At 35.2% G+C, this 20,423-nt stretch overlaps 1 protein-coding gene across 2 annotated transcripts in view; it reads left to right on the top strand.

Annotated features, from left to right (window-relative positions):
- The first annotated feature begins 1,112 nt into the window (after positions 1 to 1,112).
- The window catches only part of LOC306858673 (scm-like with four MBT domains protein 2), a 47,940-nt gene continuing 28,629 nt past the window's right edge, over positions 1,113 to 20,423 (top strand). Inside the window, exons 1-4 of one of the 2 annotated variants that reach the window (XM_079399304.1) lie at positions 1,113 to 1,222; positions 7,814 to 7,908; positions 9,119 to 9,359; positions 16,508 to 16,528. In XM_079399304.1, the coding sequence (XP_079255430.1) occupies positions 7,816 to 7,908; positions 9,119 to 9,359; positions 16,508 to 16,528 (355 nt within the window). In that variant the 5' untranslated portion in view covers positions 1,113 to 1,222; positions 7,814 to 7,815. The remainder of the gene's footprint in view (positions 1,223 to 7,813; positions 7,909 to 9,118; positions 9,360 to 16,507; positions 16,529 to 20,423) is intronic. The other variant, XM_079399305.1, reaches the window with a different exon arrangement.

Here is a 20,423-nt window from a genome sequence, read left to right as displayed (position 1 = left end):
AATACTGTTACCACAGGATGGCAATGGAGGACAAGATGAGCAGTGAATTGGTATGTCTGAAATAGGATTGTAATTTCTAAACAATATTAATTTCTGCATTCATTATAAAATATAATGTAAAAACAATACATTGTTTTTACATTAATTTGCAATTAGATATACTGTAACATTCGTTACATAAAGTTGTGATGAATATGTACACTTTAAAATAACACATGGCTTCTAAATTAAGTGACAAACAATTTGAAGTTTTAAGATGAGGTAGAAATAGACCATTAAGATTGTTATTAACTTTACAATGTATCCGACATGGCCATATTCATTTAATAGCTATATATTTTTGTAAATGAAAATTAGGCTATATTTAGCTATTTTGTTTTGATGACTATTATAATGACTCTCGTGAACTTTAATGACTTTAAACTGAAAGCATGACTTTAACTCTGTTTTCTGAATTTTTATTTGTGAAATATTCTGTAATTTAGATCTTGTCCTTATTTAAGCTAGCCTATAATGTCGGCAAAATATGAGTGTTGTGGAAAAGATATAGCCGACAGAAGGAAAAAATGACAAATTAAATTATAGAAACAATATAAAAATGTTTCTTTCTTCCTTTTGGGTTTTAATATATAAAAAAATCACTTTAGATTATAATTCCAAACATGGAAGTAAAAAGATACTCCACATGTAAAGAGCTCGTTGGTTTTTGCGTAAGTGTGAAGAAATAATCAAATATATGATCAAGATGAAAAACAAATAAGGTTGCAACAGCAGCCCTCTCTTGTTTACACTGTGTGTGTATCAAAACCTAGTGAGAGAGAGCATTTGATTAGCATTTCTACCACGTTCTCTTACAGCATTTTTGGCCATCGAAATGTCGAAAGCGTCCAAAAACGATGCATGCGTCAATGATGCCCAAAAGTGCTGCAAGCGCCCATGAATGCCCAATACTGTCCGTGCAGGCGGCTTTAAGACACAGCCATGAGTTTCCCCACACGAGGGAGGCGGAGGCTCAGGCCCATTTCTATTTATAATGGGCTGAACAAATTTTGCAACTGTAAAGGTCAATGAAGGAGTCGGCTTGAAAATAATCTGTAGATGTTGAGACATGCGCAGATGCGGGATGATGCCATATTGGACACACACACACACACACACCGCTCCTGCTTCAACCAGAACACCGGATCACTCAATTCAGATAGACGGAAAAAACTCGCTTAAGGTAAAAGCAACATTATCAGCATGAACTTCATTCTGTAATAGTGATCGTGACTGACACGGACTCGCGCTTCTTTGCGCGAATCTCCGCGTCCAGACGCTTTTTCCTCGTTAAAAAACATTAGGAGGTTGTTCGTAGCACTCAGAAATATACAGAAGCGTCTGCGTAAGAGTTGACAAAACGGTCCGAAAATTAAAGTAAGCTTATTTATACGTAACACGAATGTCGAGCCACCGCACTTTCGATTCTGCCGATAAATATATTTACGATGTCGTGGAAAAATAACGTTTATGTAACAAGCGATATTTTCGTGTCGTGTTCTTCCTCAAAGCGGCTCTCTCTCTCTCTCTCTTTCTGTTACTACTGACTTTATTTTCAAACTGCCATTTGACCTCCTTTCGATTTCAAAGGACACAACATGCAGGCGTAAATATCCACACTTAAGTTGACATATTCGGGAGGTGTTTATATAAATGTTTTGAACGACACGATCCGGTCGGGGAACGTGATTCAGGTGCGCAGAATAAGAGCCGATATACTCGTTCCTCATGTGTCAAATCCACTTTCAACATGGCGGGTTAAGGTGTGTTAAAACTGCCATGCACAATCTTTGAAGAAGGAAAAAATAAAACCGCACTGGTTACGCATTCGGTTTTCGTTTCTTTCGCTGCACCTGGACGTGCTTTAATGAATTAAATTTAAAGTTGCAGTTTGGCGACGTCGGTGGAGTTTTTTTCCGCTGCAATACTTCTACCAGTGTAAAGTACATTATCACACATGCTCACACAATATTTCCTGTTTCGCTTTGTACACTCTTCGCAGTGACAGGGAGCCATCATTGTATTCAAATATTATTTCTGTTAAATTTCAAAAAGCTATTTATTAAGACGCTTTGGCGAATGAACGAACCATCGTGTTCTTCTCAAATCTATTATGATGATACTTAAAGTGATTAATTTTACGCAAAAATGCGAGTAGCTATTTATTTGCTAAACCCATGGGGTTTTATGCATGTGGGCGGATTAAACTGATGGCAGTAATAAAGTCACGCGTTTGGAGATATATATTTTTTAATTCTCTGCCTGACTTGAAAGAGATGAACACGAATAAGTCTCCTCACATCTACGCTGGTGGCCTTTTAGATGATCATATAGACTATAGATGCAGGCTATCTATTAAGAAGCATTTGTTTAGCTTAATTAAACCGTTCTAAAGCGCTAGGATATCCAAATCATCGATGCCATGAATCAGCCTGACTGCGTGACACTTGCCTTCACAATTTGAGCCACAATCTATGTTTTTCATTCAGGTAAAAATCTAAGTGAAGAACAACAAGACGAAATATGAGATACTTACAGGGTGCGAGTTCGGGAGAAGAGGTTGACCCGCTAATTAAGGCCTGAACCGGTTGGAGGTCTTAAAAGTGGCCTGCGTATTATATTTTACATCCAGCCTTTGAGCCACAAAAGTTTAGGAGTTATCTAGAGTCTCACTTGCGGCCAAATAGACGCTAGCAACCAGAAGCTGCTTTAGTCTGAAGAGGTAACCATAGCAACAGTACGCAGCGTGAGCACGTAAACAAAACGTGACAAATACGTTTAAATTATTACAAAATGTGTGATAGATCACAAGAGCGATAAAAAAAAAAGTATAGCCTACTCTGGCAGTGGAGACAAACTGTATTTGGGGCTGCGCGAGATTCACTGTTTTGTGACCTGAATTAGGCTACCTAAAAGAAAGTCTAACTTAGCCTAATTCGCACACGTGTTGATTACGTAACATGTAAAGTACTGGGAAGCAATATTTAAAGCACACACACACTGCGCATTGTGAGTGAGAGATATGCGATACGCTGTAGGGTAATCAGATAGCTAGTTTACCAGATCGGATGACTGCTGCTCTTCTGTTGTGGATTGGATAATGCCATTTGCATTCAGTTCACTGTGATGTACTGTCATCGAGGATGTCACAACAACATGGCCTCCAATTAGACAGACTTTCACATTTATGAAGGGAACTTCATGTTGCCTCATAAACAAATTGCAGTGCAGGAATGCATGGGCAGTGTTTATTCTTATTCGGGATAGGCTAGGCTTATGCATCCTACACATATTACCTAGCATTACCAGCTCACTTAGCATGGATTTCCCTTTAGAAGGTCACACAATTGTTTTTATAGAGAATGATGACATGGGTATTTTTCTTTGTCTGGTAAAGGGAAAATAGCCAGGAACTGAATACTGTACCTTGGTGATGAGAAGTGATGTCATTCTATTTCAGTTCAAGACTAATGCTTTAATGGTAACACTTTAGTATAGGGAACAATCCTTATTAGCATGCCTGTTATTAACATATTGGCTGTTTATTAGTAAGCACATATTCTGCATGACCATGTTCTACTCAATACCTAAACTTAACAACTACCTTACTAACTATTACTAAGCAGCCAATTAGTAGTTTATTGAGGCAAAAGTCATTAATGGTTTGTTAGTGAGAATTGGACCTTAAAATAAAGTGTGACTGCTATATAATGCTTTATAGAAAAAACATCATGTATAAGTAGCAGAGAAAAGATAGGGACCTGTTTGTTTCAGTCCATTTGACTTGTCACTTTAATTCATTTCTGACTTATTTTTTTTCTAACTTGACTGAAGCAAATTCAGTGGTTGGATTAAATTTAATGAACATAACACTGTAAGTTGGTAGCATGTGTAAAAGCGAAACTGTTCTGAGAAACAGAACTGGCAATTTTACACTTATTTTCACACGTTAAACTTGAGAACGCTTGAAGACTTGTATTTAATATACACATATAAGACACCAATAGAAGATTGAACACACAGTTGTAATAGATGCTGTAGGCCTGCTTGAGTTCACTACATGCTTTGCAGCTTTAATTAATTATGATAAACTATCCATTCAGTCGTATCCGACTCTCGGTGACCTTGTGGAGAAACATTCTCTGTGCTATCCCATCAAGCACTGCTTCTATGTTGATATTAGTATCTGTTTCGTTGGTGTCAAGCTAGCAAGTTCTTTGTCAGCCCCTTCTGCTGATTCCACCGACCATTCATTACTGACTTCTCTAGCACTTCTTTGCACGCATAACATGGCCAAAGAAAGTCAGTCGTATTGATTTCAGCTTCTAGTGTTGACTCATGGTTTTATGCAATCTAGTACTTCTCCTAGTTGTAATGAATTATATGGATTACTTATTGTTTTATTATTTGCTGCTTTTACTTGTGCTGTGGTTGTTGTCACTGTTAGTTATGTAGTGTTTTTTCAGAGCTCTTTTTTTAACTTATTAACATTATCGAGGTTTGTGTGTTAAATTGTGATGTGCATGTATAATTGAATACTTGAATTTATTGGCTTCTCTGTCGGTTCAAATCATTTTCAATGGACCTATTTCAGGGCTCTTGCAATAGGCATTTTCCTATATTTCTGATACATAAGAGTTTCCTGTAAAACATTAAGCAAATAGTCAAATCATAAAAAAAAAAAAAAAACGTTGTGTGTTGTAGGAAATAATTAAACTCAAGTTTTCAAGTTGAAGTGGGCTGAATTTTTTATTCTTATTTACATTGTAATGTCATCAGGAAAACTGACCAAATAAATGTATTGCAACCTCCTAAACATCAGACAGATGAACACACAGCTAGCCTTAACAATTCCTCTCTCCAAGTTGGGTTATTAAAATGGATTATTAAATGTGTCTCAGATTGAAAAAGGCCAGAGACATTTTATTTTAATAATAAAAGCAATGCTACATTGTGCTCCGATAATCCTTTAATTCCCCTTCCACAGTTTAACAAATCCTGGATTAGAGCGAGAGAGGGCATCTGGCTCAATATGAGCTAATCGATAGTACGGCCTGCCTAAAATCTGGATTTACTCTGAAACAGCCCATATCATAGATTAGACTTGATCATTCACTTGAATCCCACATCTTCAATCTGGAGGTGTCCTTCCACCCACAGGCCCAACTGCGTTGGCTGAACCACAGCGAACCCACAACATCCAAATGTCAGCAGCAATGAATATGAAATATCATTCAAACATTATTCTTTTCATATTGTCAACAAAAACTAACCTTTCATTATTAAATTGCTTTTTACACTAATAATTTAAAAAGACGTGTTTTGTTTTGCAATGGTCAGTAGTATTATTTTTACTACTGTAATGTTTTTCTCACATTTTTGCCAGCCCAATTTATGAGAAATGGATCACATTTCTGTCTGACAGCATTCCCATGAACTGGGACAGAACACCTTTTCCACAAGTAACAGTGAATCCTTGTGAATTTCCACTTTTATTCTCGTCTTTCTCGACCGGGTTAGTACGGAAAACCACCAGTAATATCTGCCAAATGAGTGACAGAACCATAATATTTTTTTTCTGTGAAATTGGTCTGCTGTGTTTATAACACACAACAAATGCACATACACACTCAACAATACACTGCCATCATGGCAAATATTGAGTGAGTCAGTTGCAAGGAAGTGGTTTTGGTGTTAAAGTGCAGTTCTCATTCTTAGTTCCATCTGAAACCAGAAGAAAAATACTTTAATGTAACAATGTATGCATTATTTATTGCTCTTCACTCCAAAAAGAGTACCTTCAAATATCTTTTTTCTTATGAAGAATCAATTTGCTTGTGTGGTGGTGTTCTTGAGTTGAGAAAAGGAATGGAAAAGGTTCTTCAGACCAGCATATTGGTTTCTGGCTTTCTTAAAACGCCAGTATAGATGGCTTTGAGAAGAACTAGAGAACAAAAAATGTTGGCATCAAAAAAACCTTTTATTAGTCCCAAATGGAAGCTTTATTTTAAAGAACGCTGTATTGAATTCATTAGGAACCTATGTGACTAAGCAAACCAAACAAGGCATGTTTAGTCTTCATTTTATTCCCGAATTCAAAGAAATAACAACATGTTAAAAGATTTAAAGCATTACTTGACTCCAGGTTAGAAGCAGTAGAAGTAGACGCAACCAAAACATGCTATTTTTGAAGACATCAATGTTTGAAGGATGCAGTCATTATCATCAGTGCAATCATCAGCTTTTCATGTATACTGGAGACTGTACAGAAGTCACAGCCAATAGGAGAGCAGAACACATCTTTACACCAATTTAGATTATAGGAAATTACTGCAAGATTGCAAAATGGTCTATTTGTTGACTCAGCCTTTTTGTTTGAAGTTCTCTTTGTTAACAATCCAGCATTTCCATAGACCACAGTGAGAGTAGATACACTCTTAAAAATAAAGGTGCTTTATGATGCCATAGAAGAACCTTTTTGTCTAAATGGTTCCATAAAGAACCTTTAACATACAAGAACCTTTCTGTTTCACAAAAGGAAAGAAGGTTCTTCAGATTATAAAAATGTAAGGAAGAGATGGTTCTTTAAAAGAACCTTTGACTGAATGGTTCTTTGTGGAACCAAAAATGGTTCTTCTATGGCATCGCTTGAAGAACCTTTTGAAGCACCTTTATTTTTAAGAGTGGTATGATTTGATATGAATAAACAATGGAGCAAACAACATTTTCGATTTCAAGATGAGGGCAACAAGGTGTAGCTTGTGAGAAGTTTGCATCTGTTTCACTCTATGAAGTAAATCGAGAGTAGGTGTTGTAGAATTGTAACCTTGTTTTAGTGTTCGATTCTTCACATTTATTTATGTGAAACTGTTCTGTATGATCATCTTGATAGATACGCTTCACTGCTCTCTAACATTGGAAACTGGTCAAATATATGTGAAACTGTACAAAAATTGTTGAACGCTTAGAAAAGGAATAGAAATATGGAAGTCCTCCCCATCCTGTCCTTGGTTTTAGATGAATGGTGGTTTTATCTTGAATCTTCTAGAGGATTTCTTTCTAATTGAACAAGTCCTCAGCTGTGCTCAGCAATGGGAAAACATATTAGACTCTCCCACGCATTTGATTTTTTCTAAGTGAAACATCTGATGACTCATGACATAAATGGCCTCGTGTAAAACCAGAAATCTTTGGTGTATAATAGTGTTATTCGACTAGGTCTAGTTAGCAGAAAAGAGAGAGATGTGGGAGTGATAGGAATGCTGGTGTTTGTCACACGTCTTGCATTTGCTCATCAAAACGCGTCACTGCATTTGGTTATTTGAGTCTTGTAAGATTATTGACAGTCATTTGCAGACCATTTCTTTAAAGCTAGATACAAATTATGTGAAAATATGCAGGTGAGAGTAACAAACCACATTACTTTAACATCTCATTTTTGTGTAAAACAAAATATGAATTGACCAAAATGTTGGGCAGAATTTGATTTAATGAGGAATTAATTGGGTTGTGAGAGTACTAGAACAGAAAACTGACCACAGAGGAAGTCAGTTTTTAGTTTACTCGTTATAGATCTCCTTGTGGCTATAGTGAAAACACAACCCATACTTGAGTTAAGAATTGCATTGGGACACGTTTTGGAACACAATGATGCATGAAATTGAGCTGGTTAGAAATATTTGCATTCATGTGATTGAACAGAATATGGCTCGTCCAAATATGTAACCATAAAAATACATACACGCTTTCTTACTGTGTCTCTCTTTCCTACCAGGCATGGACTGTTTAGAGGAGGAGGTGGATTTTAACTGGGAGGAGTACCTTGAAGAAACTGGAGCCACTGCCGCCCCTCACACTTCATTCAGACATGTGAGAACACACAGACAGAATGTCTCTCTCTCTCTCTGTGACACGCACTCACTCTCACACACACACACACACACACACACACACACACACACACACACACTCACACTCACACACACACACACTACCTACCCATACAAAAGTTTGGGATCAGTAAGATTTTTTTTTTTTTTTTAATAAGTCCCTTATGCTCACCAAGGCTGCATTTATTTAATCAAAAATACAGAAACACAATTATATAGTGAATTATTTACTTTAAATATTAGTTTAAAATATAATTTATTCCTGTGGTGGCAAATCTGAATTTGCATTAGCCTTTACTCCGGTGTCACATGATCATTCAGAAATCATTCTAATATGCAGATTTACTAACAGTGTTTTAAAAAAAATTTTTTTTAAATGGAACCTGTGTTACTTTTTTCCACATACAGTTATTAATTTATTCAAAATAGAAATATTTCATCAAAGTATCACAGGTCCCAAAAAATAAATAAATATATATTAAGCAGCACAAGTGTTTCTAGTATTGAAAATAAATGTGCATAATAGACTGATTTTCAGTCATGTGATACTGAAGACTGGAGTAACGGCTGCTGAAAAGTATATTTAAACAGTAAATAGTTATTTTAAATTGTAATAATTTGTAATATTTGTAATCGCAATAATATTTTACAATATTAACGTTTTTACTGTATTTTGGATTGAATAAATGCAGCCTTGGTGAGCATAAGAAACTTCCTTCAAAAATATTAGAAAATCTTACAGACCCTAAAGGTTTGAATGCATGTAATGTTTTGTTGTTGATTTTGTAAATGGTGCTTTGGCACAAAGCTACTTTGTAAAACCTAGAAGAAAAAAAAATAGACTGATTCCAACATGGGCACATTGTGTAACATGTTTCACTTCAAAATCATAAGCAAGTTTAAAAATACCACCCAGAAAACATGAAATACAGGTTCGGTTTGGTACTGTGTCTAATTTCAAATCAGGTCCTGATGATCACACACACATTAACATAATAGGAGGTGTGCCATCTAACTTTAGGCCAAAACTGATTACTTTGATTACTCAAGAATGTAATATCAGCAGTATATTAGGTCCTATATGGTTATCAGTGTTTTTACTTTCCGAGGCCATCAGTAAGCCCATATATATGTGGAAGAATACAGTAAAGTCTTAATACATCATACTAACATCTGACTTAACCTTACAGGTGGAACTCAGTCTTCAGAGCAGTTTTCAGCCTGGAATGAAACTTGAAGTAGCTAATAAGGGCAGTCTGGATACATATTGGGTGGCCACCATTATAACCACATGTGGTCAGTTGCTATTGTTACGCTACTGTGGCTATGGCGACGACCGTAAGGCTGACTTCTGGTGTGACGTCATGACAGCCGAACTTCATCCTGTCGGGTGGTGCGCTCAGAACAACAAAACGCTTCAGCCACCTGAAGGTAAGGCACAAGTGCACCCAAACTTAAACCAACGCACCTTAAGAGATACATGTCTATTCAAACACACATAAAGATCATGTTAAAACAGTCCCTCCTGTCTAAACAAATGATGTCCAAGCACACACACACACAGAGTTTTTCTCGCTATGTAGAGCAGTCCGCCTTGTTTGTTCAAATAACAGCAGCAAGACTTTAAATACTTATTAAAAACAAACAATGCAAAGTTGTATTGTAATATACACAATGTCCTCCGAATTGAATGAGTGAACGGTGTAATGTCTCTATAACAGCTGGAAAGCCTGAGACAGGCTTAAGGTTTAAGTGGATTATTTTCTTCCAAAGGTGGGATTGATTCTTTGCAACTGGAAGCAGGTTATCAGTGTTATCCAATACACCATATCATTTCTTCATGAACTTTAACCTGGATTTTCAATGTTTGCCCAAAAACAGCAATGGTGAACAGTCACAATTCTTTACAATAATCCAGCATTTGCTAGTTGTGTTGTTTATATTGTTATCACTTGCTATTTTTGTATCACTTGCTATTATTGCTAGTAAAATATGTGTAGAATGCAATTTCTTAGTGTAATTCTGAAGTGTAGTTGACCAATGCGTGTGATGTTTCTTTAGTCATTTTGGTCAATGTAAAATTGTTTGTTTGCTTTAGACAGTCCTAAATAAAGTTAGGTAGGGTTAGGGGTATAAAAAATTATGCTGAAATGGAAAGTTAGTTGAAAGTTTAGTTAAGAACACTTTGACAAGTTACACATTTGTTTAAGATGTTTCACTATCCTAAAGAGTAAATTCATTAGAGTAGAGTAAAACAGAATTAGAAATTAAATTCTTGGAAAGTCTGTGGCGGTAATATAGAAATTGAGAAAGATTAGAAGTACAGGAGAGGTGTGGGTTTATTGAAATAAATATCTATTGGGCCAGAAATGAATTATTTTCTGTGATTTTAAAGAAAGAGTCACCCAAAAAGGAAAATTTCCCCATGATTTACTCACCCTCAAGCCATCCTAGGTGTATATGACATAGCGTAAGCTCCTGTGAGAAATGACAAATGCAGAAGCGCAGAGGAGAGAGCAAAACAAAACAATGGGCACAAAGTAGAAGAAAAATGTTGGTGGATATGAGCCAAGAGGTTTTCCTATGCTATTAACAAATCTTGGTTCTCACAAGACTAGCATATTCTCACCGGAGCTTGCTTTGCCTACAGCTGTGGGAAGCACTTTTTATGATGGATGGATGCAGCTTTTTGGTCTTCAAAATCTCAACACCCATTCACTATAAAGCTTGGACTCTTCCAAGCTTTATAATGGACAGTACATTTCCGATTGTATTTGTCTGAAAGAAGAAAGTCATATACACCTAGGATGGCTTGAGCATGAGTAAATCATGGGGTAATTTTCATTTTTGGGTGCACTATCCCTTTAAGGCTTTCAGAAGCCTTGGCAATTTAACATTATAATTGGAAAAATGGAGTGCATATTATTTTTCTATCTAGTTGTGCTTAGATGTACAATTTTTTATTTCTTTTTTTGCTAGAGTGTAATTTCTATCAAATCTGTATTTTCAAAAATCTGTATCCAGCAGTCACGAATAAGTGGAAAAATTGTAATTCATTGGTCAAAGGTAACGATATTGGCACCTAAACACACTAGGGCTGAACGATTAATTGCATTTGTGATAATATCGCGATATGAAAAAAATGTGATTTTTCAACCGCAGAGGTTGCGATTACATTCGGACACGTGAGAGTAAAGAGGTGTGTTCGACTTGAAGACCGATTGGTGTGTGGCATCAAAGTACGGTGAGAGAAAGCATAAGGAGACGTCTGGTCTCTTATAGCTCTTACAGTACTTTGATGACACACGCCGATCGGTCCAGCAGCACTGCTTCAAGTCGAACACATCTAAGCAGTCTTCAGAGGAAGCATCAAGTTGACACGCTGCAAGGTTGCCAAGTCCGCAGTTTGCCTCCAAAAATGTGATATTTAGCCCCTGAAATGCGAATCTTACCAGGGGAACCCCTCCAAAAAACATGTATTTTGTCTGATATGAAACAAAGTCTCAGGACCCTCAGCTTTTAAACTGTCATTTTTAAAGAAATTCAAACAATAAATACCATTTTGTGGCTCTTCAATGTGGCGAGACAGACCACTGTATTGCCTCAGTTCAAACACGTGAACCGATCGTCTTTTCATATTTACTTAAAGCACGAAATGAACATGAATAAACATCAGAAAGTATTTAATTTCAACACACCATTTATCAAGTGTAAGTCCACCGAAGGTAATGTACTCTTCTGTCTCATTTGTGGTGTAGAGCTGCGGCCACTGGGCAAGTACATTTACATATTTTCCGAGCCGACAATATCACGTGAAACCTATGAAAATGGTTTTAAAAAGCACATAGCGCCATAGTTTCATCACTTTACAGTGTCGCAGTGAACGTCTTTTTGTAGTAAAGGACCTGTCATAGTTTAATGAGTGGGAAGATGACATGAAGAGATGCAAGGTTAGCTAAAGCTCCCATTTGGGGCGAAGTTCACGGGATTTTGTCCATAGAATGATAAGAGCACACGTTTTAACATATTATTTTATTATTTAACACTCAGCATTTAACTTCTGCGCTGCAAGCCTGAAGACACACTTAAAATGTGTCAACAAACAGGTTATAACAGGTTAACACAGAGCCTGATAGTGTCTTTTCCTGTCAGAAACATTTGACCTGGTATCCTCCAAGACATCTAAAATCATCAGTTGGTGGATTCACTAATGTTTGACAATCTTGATATCTTTTTGAACTACTCCACACTTCAGAGAATGCGCATCATTCGGTTTTTTGAAGAGCTTATTTGTTAAACCTGTGCTGGAAGAATCTGACCATACCAGTTTTACCTATATTAGAAAAGTTTGTTTTGGCAGAAAAGGTTTTGAACCAGAAAAATAATCTGATGAACAAAGTGCCTGAAAGGTCAAGCAACAATAACAGACAAAGCTGATCCCAATTGTGTTAGAATATTTCATTATAATAAAAAGCATGCAGTGTTTTAACATGTCTGATTCTAGTTGGCTTGGGGACAACACTGAATTTAAATAATGTTTCTAAATATTTTATAATAGTGCTCAGTCACAATGGACAGCTTTAAAGGGACATACATTTTCCTGCTTTTACGCAATATTCTTCCTATTTAATACTCTAAAGCTGCTTTGACACAATCTGTATTGTTAAAAGGGCTATATAAATAAAGGTGACTTGACTTTTTACTTGTATGCATATTAGAGATGCACGATATGAAAAAAATTAACCGATACCGATAACCGATAATTAAATCCTTCTCATGGTCGATGCCGATACCGATAAATTCGTATTTTTATATTATAATTTTCATATAATCTGCAGTTTGTGCACCCAGGAGAATACAAAATCTAAGATTCACTGATTAAACTGATATTTTAGTAGCTCTGGCCTAACTATAGCAAACATCAGTCCTGACTCTTCAAATGTTTTTTATTTTTTGTGTAAGGCACCACAATACTTTGTAACAGAATAGTTTAACAGAATTATGACAGAACTATGGTTTATCTGCAATTAACAACTCATTAACAACAAATTTATATTCAAATATTTCATGCATAAAGTAATGCATCTATTCAACGTTTTTAGTGCACGAGGATGAGAAAGTTATATAGTCTTATATAGCAGTGTTGGGAGTAAGGCGTTACAAAAGAAATGCATTACAGTAACGTATTACTTTTTGATGTAACGCAGTAGTGTAAGGCATTACTAATCAATTTTCAGTAATATTTTACTCGGTACACGTTCAGTAACGCTTGCATTACAACACACTTTTAGCCCCCAATTATTATTATTATTTTTTTTTATTTAATTTAAAGTCGGGCTCCTACTTTTTTATGTCCCTAGGGCCGGGCTTCGGGCCAATATTCACATCATAGTTCAGACGTGGGCCGGGCCTCGGGCCTGTTTTAGGCTTCACGTTATCTTTATATTTTAGACATCCATCAATTATTGATGAAAAAAAATTGCTGCGCTGGTGGAAACAACATGAGTCGGTGCCGAGACTATCAAGAGCGACTCGACGGTGTTTAGTGTCCCGCAGCAGCAGCGAGCCGTCAGCACAGCTGAAGAGTTCTGCTTCAAATACACACAATAAAGCAAAAGCCCAGCAAAAGTAATTACCATGAATGTGTCCGGGGGAAATAGTAAGGATTCGCCATCTCCTCGTTAGACGCGTCTTTAGAGAGAAGGGAATCTTCACGGATAACGATTGTATTAAATAGTTTTTGTTTTCGTTTTTATTTATTTCGTTAAGTAGCAATTCAAAGCTTTCTTTAGATATATTTATCATGTCTGTGAGGCATGTATTTCGGTTCATTTTTGTGAAGCGCTCCTGTTCAAGATAAAAGGACGTTTTGTTGATATTGTGAGTGCACACAAATAAAAGTAGACCCTTTACAGTTCAGAATGATGTATTACTCTTATCTTTATGAGCAAAAATTATGGCGTAAGTTGTTTCGATTGAAAAAAAATTGTAATTGATTGTGCTGGTGCCTCCATGTCCTGCGCTTTAGCTTCCACTCTCCGTGCAAACTACTGGATGCAGCGCACATTTATCTAGGTTTAACGTTTAAACATTGTTATATGCTTCAACTGTTGTAGTATATCTATAGATTTTATTTTAGGCAAGTCGTGATGATTTGAGAAGGCTAAATTGATCAAACATAAGCTATGATCAGCCTGCCGGTCTGACGCTTGGTCGTTACTTTAAGAAAGAACTTATTTAATGAACAACAAATGCTCCAAACGTTTTTTCTAAATGATCTTAATAAAAAGCCAGAACGAAATATAAACACTTTGCCATTAGGGCAGGGCTCTAGTACATTTTGTCATTTTAGAATGTTAAGTTCTACTTCTGTAGATATTTTGGTGAAAGTAACTCAAAAGTAATACAGGAGTCATGTAACGCATTACAATTCTGAGACAGTAATATTGTAAGGTAAGGAATTACTTTTAAATAACAGTAACAAGTAAACTGTAATGTATTACAGTTTGGAAGTAACTTGCACAACACGTGTCTTTAAGTCACGTACAAAACGAAATGTAAAAGCGCCTGTTTTAAAAATATTATAAAATAAGAGAGAAGATTCAAACGACGTCCACCCCCCATCCACCGAGGTGATACCGGTAAGGTGTTGACACACGTCGATTAACCAGTGGGAAAATTTCCTCACTTTCACAACCCAACTTGATGCCTTTTTTCCTCCTTTCGGAATCCTTGCTGAACATGTGTTGGAAATAGCAATGGCATTGTCCTCCTCTGCCACCGAGAAAAACTTCCAGACCGGCGAAGACATGTTGGCAAGTGATGACGTAATGAGCACAACACATGCTGAGAGTCACTGCAGTTTAAAGCTGCAATCACTTGCACTCGGAAAGAAGATGAATCTCAGATAAATCAGATTGATTGATTGATTTATCAGCAAGCATACTTTATCGGATCTAGTTATCGGATTTTATTTATTTATTGGAGCAATAAAAATGACGTCATTTTCTCTCATATCGGTCGATAATTTATCTGTCCGATAAATATCGTGCATCCCTAATTCATATCTTAATGAGGAAATAATGACATTGATTGCTGTATTGGATTTTGTCATTTGAATTTAAAATTGATCTGTTTAATACATCTTTCCATTATGCATATTAAAGGAATATTCAGATTATATACTCTATTGAATACAGTATGCATAACATAAAATTCAGCTTCATGGAAAGCAGCCAGTTGCTACCGAAAATACTTTCAATTTCACCTCAAACTGAATTTTTTTTATGTAAAGTAATGCACTGTCAATGATGTACAGTTGCCCCTATAGGCTTCCACTGTAAGTACATTTAATGTATTTAATCTGGAACATTCCGCAAAATAGTAATAAACTTAATTTAAGTGCACTTAAATATTTATATAAAATTACTGAGTTAATAAATATGCAATAAACTTTACTTTATTTATGCTCATTTATTTATTTAAATTTAAAGTTGCTGCAACTCTTAAGCAATCTGTCAGTTTTTTTTGTGTATGTGTGTTTTCGGAAGAAATAGATAAAATCTGTGTTTGCATTTCTAAGATAAGATGCAGTCTGAAACCATCAACAATTGCCAGAAGCTCTGACGCAAGATTCTGTTTCAAAGAAAGCTGTGTTAGTGGTTGAAATATTCACCAAAATGGCACTGTTGTCCAAAAATGTAGGCATCTCTAAAGAACCCATTAGAATGGTTTGAACGGTGCAGTTTACTTTCCTGTGTCGATGCGTTGAAACAGGAAGTTAGGGCAGGACATACAAAAGCACTCCCTCCTCTTTTTATATAACAGCCAATAGCCTTTAGCTTACATCACAACCCAGCAAACCACACAAAGCCACTTCCTTCTCAAAGAAATATGTAAATAAAAATAAATAGGTAATGTATTCAAATTAGCACCAATGTTTGCAACTTGTTATGGGAGGCTGATGGTATTTATAATGATTTAGAATTAATTCTAGAGATCATTTTAACATATTTTGGTTTTGTAACAAACATTTCAAATGCTGTAAAGGTTTATTTTGTTGTGTTTACACTAGCATATTAGCCTCAAAGCTAACACACCTGGTCTGAAGTTTGGTCTTTAAAATGATTAAGGGTTTAACATCACAACACATTTAAATCATTCAGCCAGTGAAGAACTGCAGTGTGTAATACTGTAATTTACTTCATTTGTTTTGACAGGAAAATAACTGATGGTAGAAATAGAGATATTTAGCATTCAGTCAAATGGTTTATGGAAAACTATTGACCCATTTACATTAGCAAAGTTCATTTCACTGAGTGCCAGAAGATAAATGACTACATTAAATGACTTGTGCAAATGCAAGTAAACGCCATTAATTAGGTTTTATAATGTGTACAGAAGCTTAATTAAATAAAATGTTTAGGCGCAGCCAGGAATACTGTTTGTTTTACCGTGTTTAATTTGCACCACAAGTAGTGTTTTGTTTGTATGCATACCTTTATGAGTGTGTGCGAGTGTGCATGTTTAGTCAGTGTGTATTTGTTGGTCATCTTTGTTCCTGTCTGTTTATTTCTCAGATAACGTTTACCTCAGAGCAGGTAAGCCGAGCCTACTTCTCTCTCTCTCTCTGTCTGTTCTCTTTTCTCTCAGACTAAGGGCATAGGTTTGGTTTCAGCATTTTAAAATCAAATAAGCAAAAGCACCATGTTTTCACTGTATGATATTACCTGTTATAGCTAAACAGTTGTTTAGAAAGAGAATAGAATCTGTACAAGTACTGCTATGTACTGTTATTTGTACATTTAAAGGAATAGTTCACTAAAAAATTAAAACTTGCTGCAAATGTTCTCACCCTCAGGCCATCCAAGATGTAGATGAGTTTGTTTCTTCATTGAAAGAGATTTGGAGAAATGTAGCATTACTTCACTTGCACACTAATGGATCCTCTGCAGTGAATGGGTGCCGTCAGAAAGAAAGTTAAAGTAGCTGATAAAAATTGCCTTAATTATGTATTTGTTTCTTGCAGACACACAACTTTTCATTTTAAAAGGATTTTGATTGATGGACTGGACCCTCGTGTGGATTATTTGTGAATTTTTGGATGTTTTATCAGCTGTTTAGTGTCTCATTCTGACGGCACCCATTCATTGAGGATCCACTGGTGAACAAGAGATGTAATGCTAAATTGATCCAGATCTGTTCAGATGAATTTAAAAAACACATCTATATCTTGGAGGCCCTGAGGGTTAGTTCATTTTAAGCTCATTTTCATTTTTGGGTGAGCTATTCCTTTAAGATTATTTTATTAAAAAATGGGTACAGCCCTTGTTTATTTTATATCTTATAAATATTTCATATTTTATAAATATTATTTTAGAAATAACTTTAAGAATGAACATTTTTAGACATATAATGTCACAAAAATTAAAATAAAAATTATTCTTTATATTAGGTTGTGTAATTATTGCAAGTGAAAAGGTGTCTAAAATTATGTTTCAGAAATAGCAGTTTATCATGCCTAAATCTGGACAGTCCAACTTCCCTTAAATTATTTACATTTAACTGCAAATTCAGTCATCATCTACCCACTCTTGCTGTTCCTTGTGTAACAAAAATTTCAGAGCTGCTCTTTTTTAGGCAGCAAAATGCATAATAATCACTAGCTGTCAAATTCTGTTTTTCGTGTTGTAAAAATTTGAATGTGGTTCTCGTTTCGCACTGAACAAAAACTACACTATTATTATAAAAAAAAAGGAAAACTCCTGCAAAACTACAAAATGAGAAATTGTAAAGAATATTCTAACACGACTCTTTAGTTTTGTTTGATGAAGATTGTTTTTTTTTTCTTTCTTTAATGAGTAAACTCTTATTTTTATTTCAAATTCTCCTTAGTATTGTTATTGATTCGGTTGATTTAATTCATAAAAACTCGATTCTTCTTATGGTCTCGCCTTATTGATTTCAACTCACCAACACAGAGGGGAAAATTACTCAACTACTCAACTACAAAGTTATGGTATTACATAAGAAAAATGTTCATATTGACTACTTTTATGATATTTTTAATTATTTTTGTAAGTTTTTTGTGCTTGAGAGCTCCGGTCCCAATTCATTGTGCATGCATGAAAGAGCGATAGCAATTTTTTTTCTTTCTTTAATTTCCCCTTTTGTGTTTCACGGAAGGAAGTACGTTGTATGGGTTTGTAATACTATGAGGTTGAGTAAATGGTGACAGAATTTTCCATTATTTTATTTTTTTGTGAACTAGTCCTTCAACTTTTGGTAGATACATGTCGTCCCACATGTACCCAAATCTACGCCCACGTCTCAGCATGCATTATCTTTTCCTTTATCTCTAGCCTCATCGTTCTCAGACATCCTCCAGAATTCCTCTTCCATCTCATAATGTCTTTCTTGTCATTCCTCCAGTATTATCTGTTTATCTTACTTCCTTGTTCCTTACGCTTGTTTGCTCAGCCCTTGTGTATTAGATTATGTGAGTATGAATGAGAGTGTGTGAGAGGTGTGAACGTCGTTGTGGTGTCAGCACGAGAGCTTGTGTATTTGCATGCATTTGTGTAGCTGAGACATACAAAGTTAAGGCAACTCCGGAGGTCATATGTAAAGCTGCTTAGCCTGGCATGCTTCACTTGGTGCATGCACATGTTTGCACGTATATCATGCTCTGTGAAACACATTTTACACATTCTTTCCGTTTCCGGGGGACAAAAACAAATGGAGTTCAATGTAAAACATCATGCATAGAAATAAAAACAGATAATTATTTATATGTTATTACCTCTAATAAAAATGGCAGATAATAAAATGAAATAATACAAAACAAATAAGACAAAAATTTTAAAAATTATTTTTGTAAACAGAAGATAAAGGACATTTTTTAAATGCTACAATTTAGGAATCTTAACATTTTAATATACACCATGAAATATGAATAAAGTTTACATTTATTATTAAAATCTGAGATTAATTACATCTGAGTATGAATTGAAAGCAACCAAAATGGTAATCAACGTGTTAAAATATTTGGGAAGCACGCATTTTAAATATCCAATGATAACAATAAATATAAATAAAAACAACCATTTAATTGTGCATCCCTAAAAGTGTTATTTTAGTATTATTTATATACTATTATAGTGTTTATTTATATTTTAATGAACTTTGCAGTTTTTTTTCCCCTGCTTTAGATTTAGTAATTACTGTACTTCAACTTATTCACTTAGATGCCAAGGCAACATTACTAATTGTCATTTAGGTTTTTCATGTAATATTTATTTTTATTTTATTTTAACTAATTCAAAAGTTTAATAGTTTCAGTTGTAATTAACAATAACAATACTAATCCCTAAACTCTACTCATAAATATAAAATGCAAAATTGGCAAGATATTTAAAAAATGTTAAAATAAGAAGAATCTTTAAAATTCAGAAATTATATACCACAATAAAAAACAATAGCTGAGTTTTTGTTGACTATTCTGTTTAAATGTTCTCATAGCATCGGTTCTCCTTTTGTGTTTATAATCTTTTGTGACAGTTGTGTGTGGGTCCTCGGTTTTTCCTGAGTAGTGAAGCTGCCCACTGTTCTTGACAAAAAGCCTGCAGGCCCAGTAAGTTCATTGGTTTCCCAGCATGCTCTGCACATTTGATTTCTTCCCCACAGTGACTTTATGATTTTGAAATTCAGCGTTGGCACTCAGGACAATTGAGGAACTCATACACAACAGTTACAAAAGTCATTGATTCTCAAGGAGACGCCACATGATACCAAGAACCAGATGAACAAGGTTTTGAAAAAAAATCATTTGTGTAAATTAAACTATTTTCTTAAGTAAGTGCTCCCTTGCTTCTCACTTCTTGGTTCATTTAGACTAGGGCATGATGGAAGTGTCAACATACAGTAAGTCATTTAGACTGATTTGTGAACAGGTTCATTTTTGGACAGGTTCTTTAAAAAAGAACCACAAAGGGCTGAATTATTTAGACATCACTAGTTAAAGGCACTACTAAATAAAAATAACTTTTATCTATAATACTATTATTTTTAATTACATATAAATGAGTAGTGATTCTCAAGTTTTTCTAAACCTTTCAGAGTTTCTTTCTGCTGAAAACAAAAGAAGATACCTTGAAAAATTCTGGTAAGCAAACTGTTGACGGTAGCCATTGGAAGTCAATGGCTACCGCCAACTGTTTGGCTATCCACATTCATCAAAATATCTTCTTTAGTTTTCAGCAGCTGAAAGAAATTCATAAAAACATGAAGGTGAATAAATGATTCATTTTTGGGTAAATTATCCCTTTAATCAAATTATTTTAGTACAGTGCTCATTTCCATTGGTGGAGGAACCAGTTAACACAACCGAGCATCATAAAAATGATTGGTTCTGGGATTCATTTAAAAATACAACTGCTTTAGAACCTTATTTGGCATGAACTAAGGAGTAGTTTGAAAACTAAACACTGACATAGG

Source organism: Barbus barbus, assembly GCF_936440315.1.
Source record: "Barbus barbus genome assembly, chromosome: 39".
Classification (NCBI taxonomy): Eukaryota; Metazoa; Chordata; class Actinopteri; order Cypriniformes; family Cyprinidae; genus Barbus; species Barbus barbus.
The sequence above is the reverse complement of the archived record's forward strand: the minus strand, read 5'-3'. Positions and strand labels throughout refer to the sequence as shown.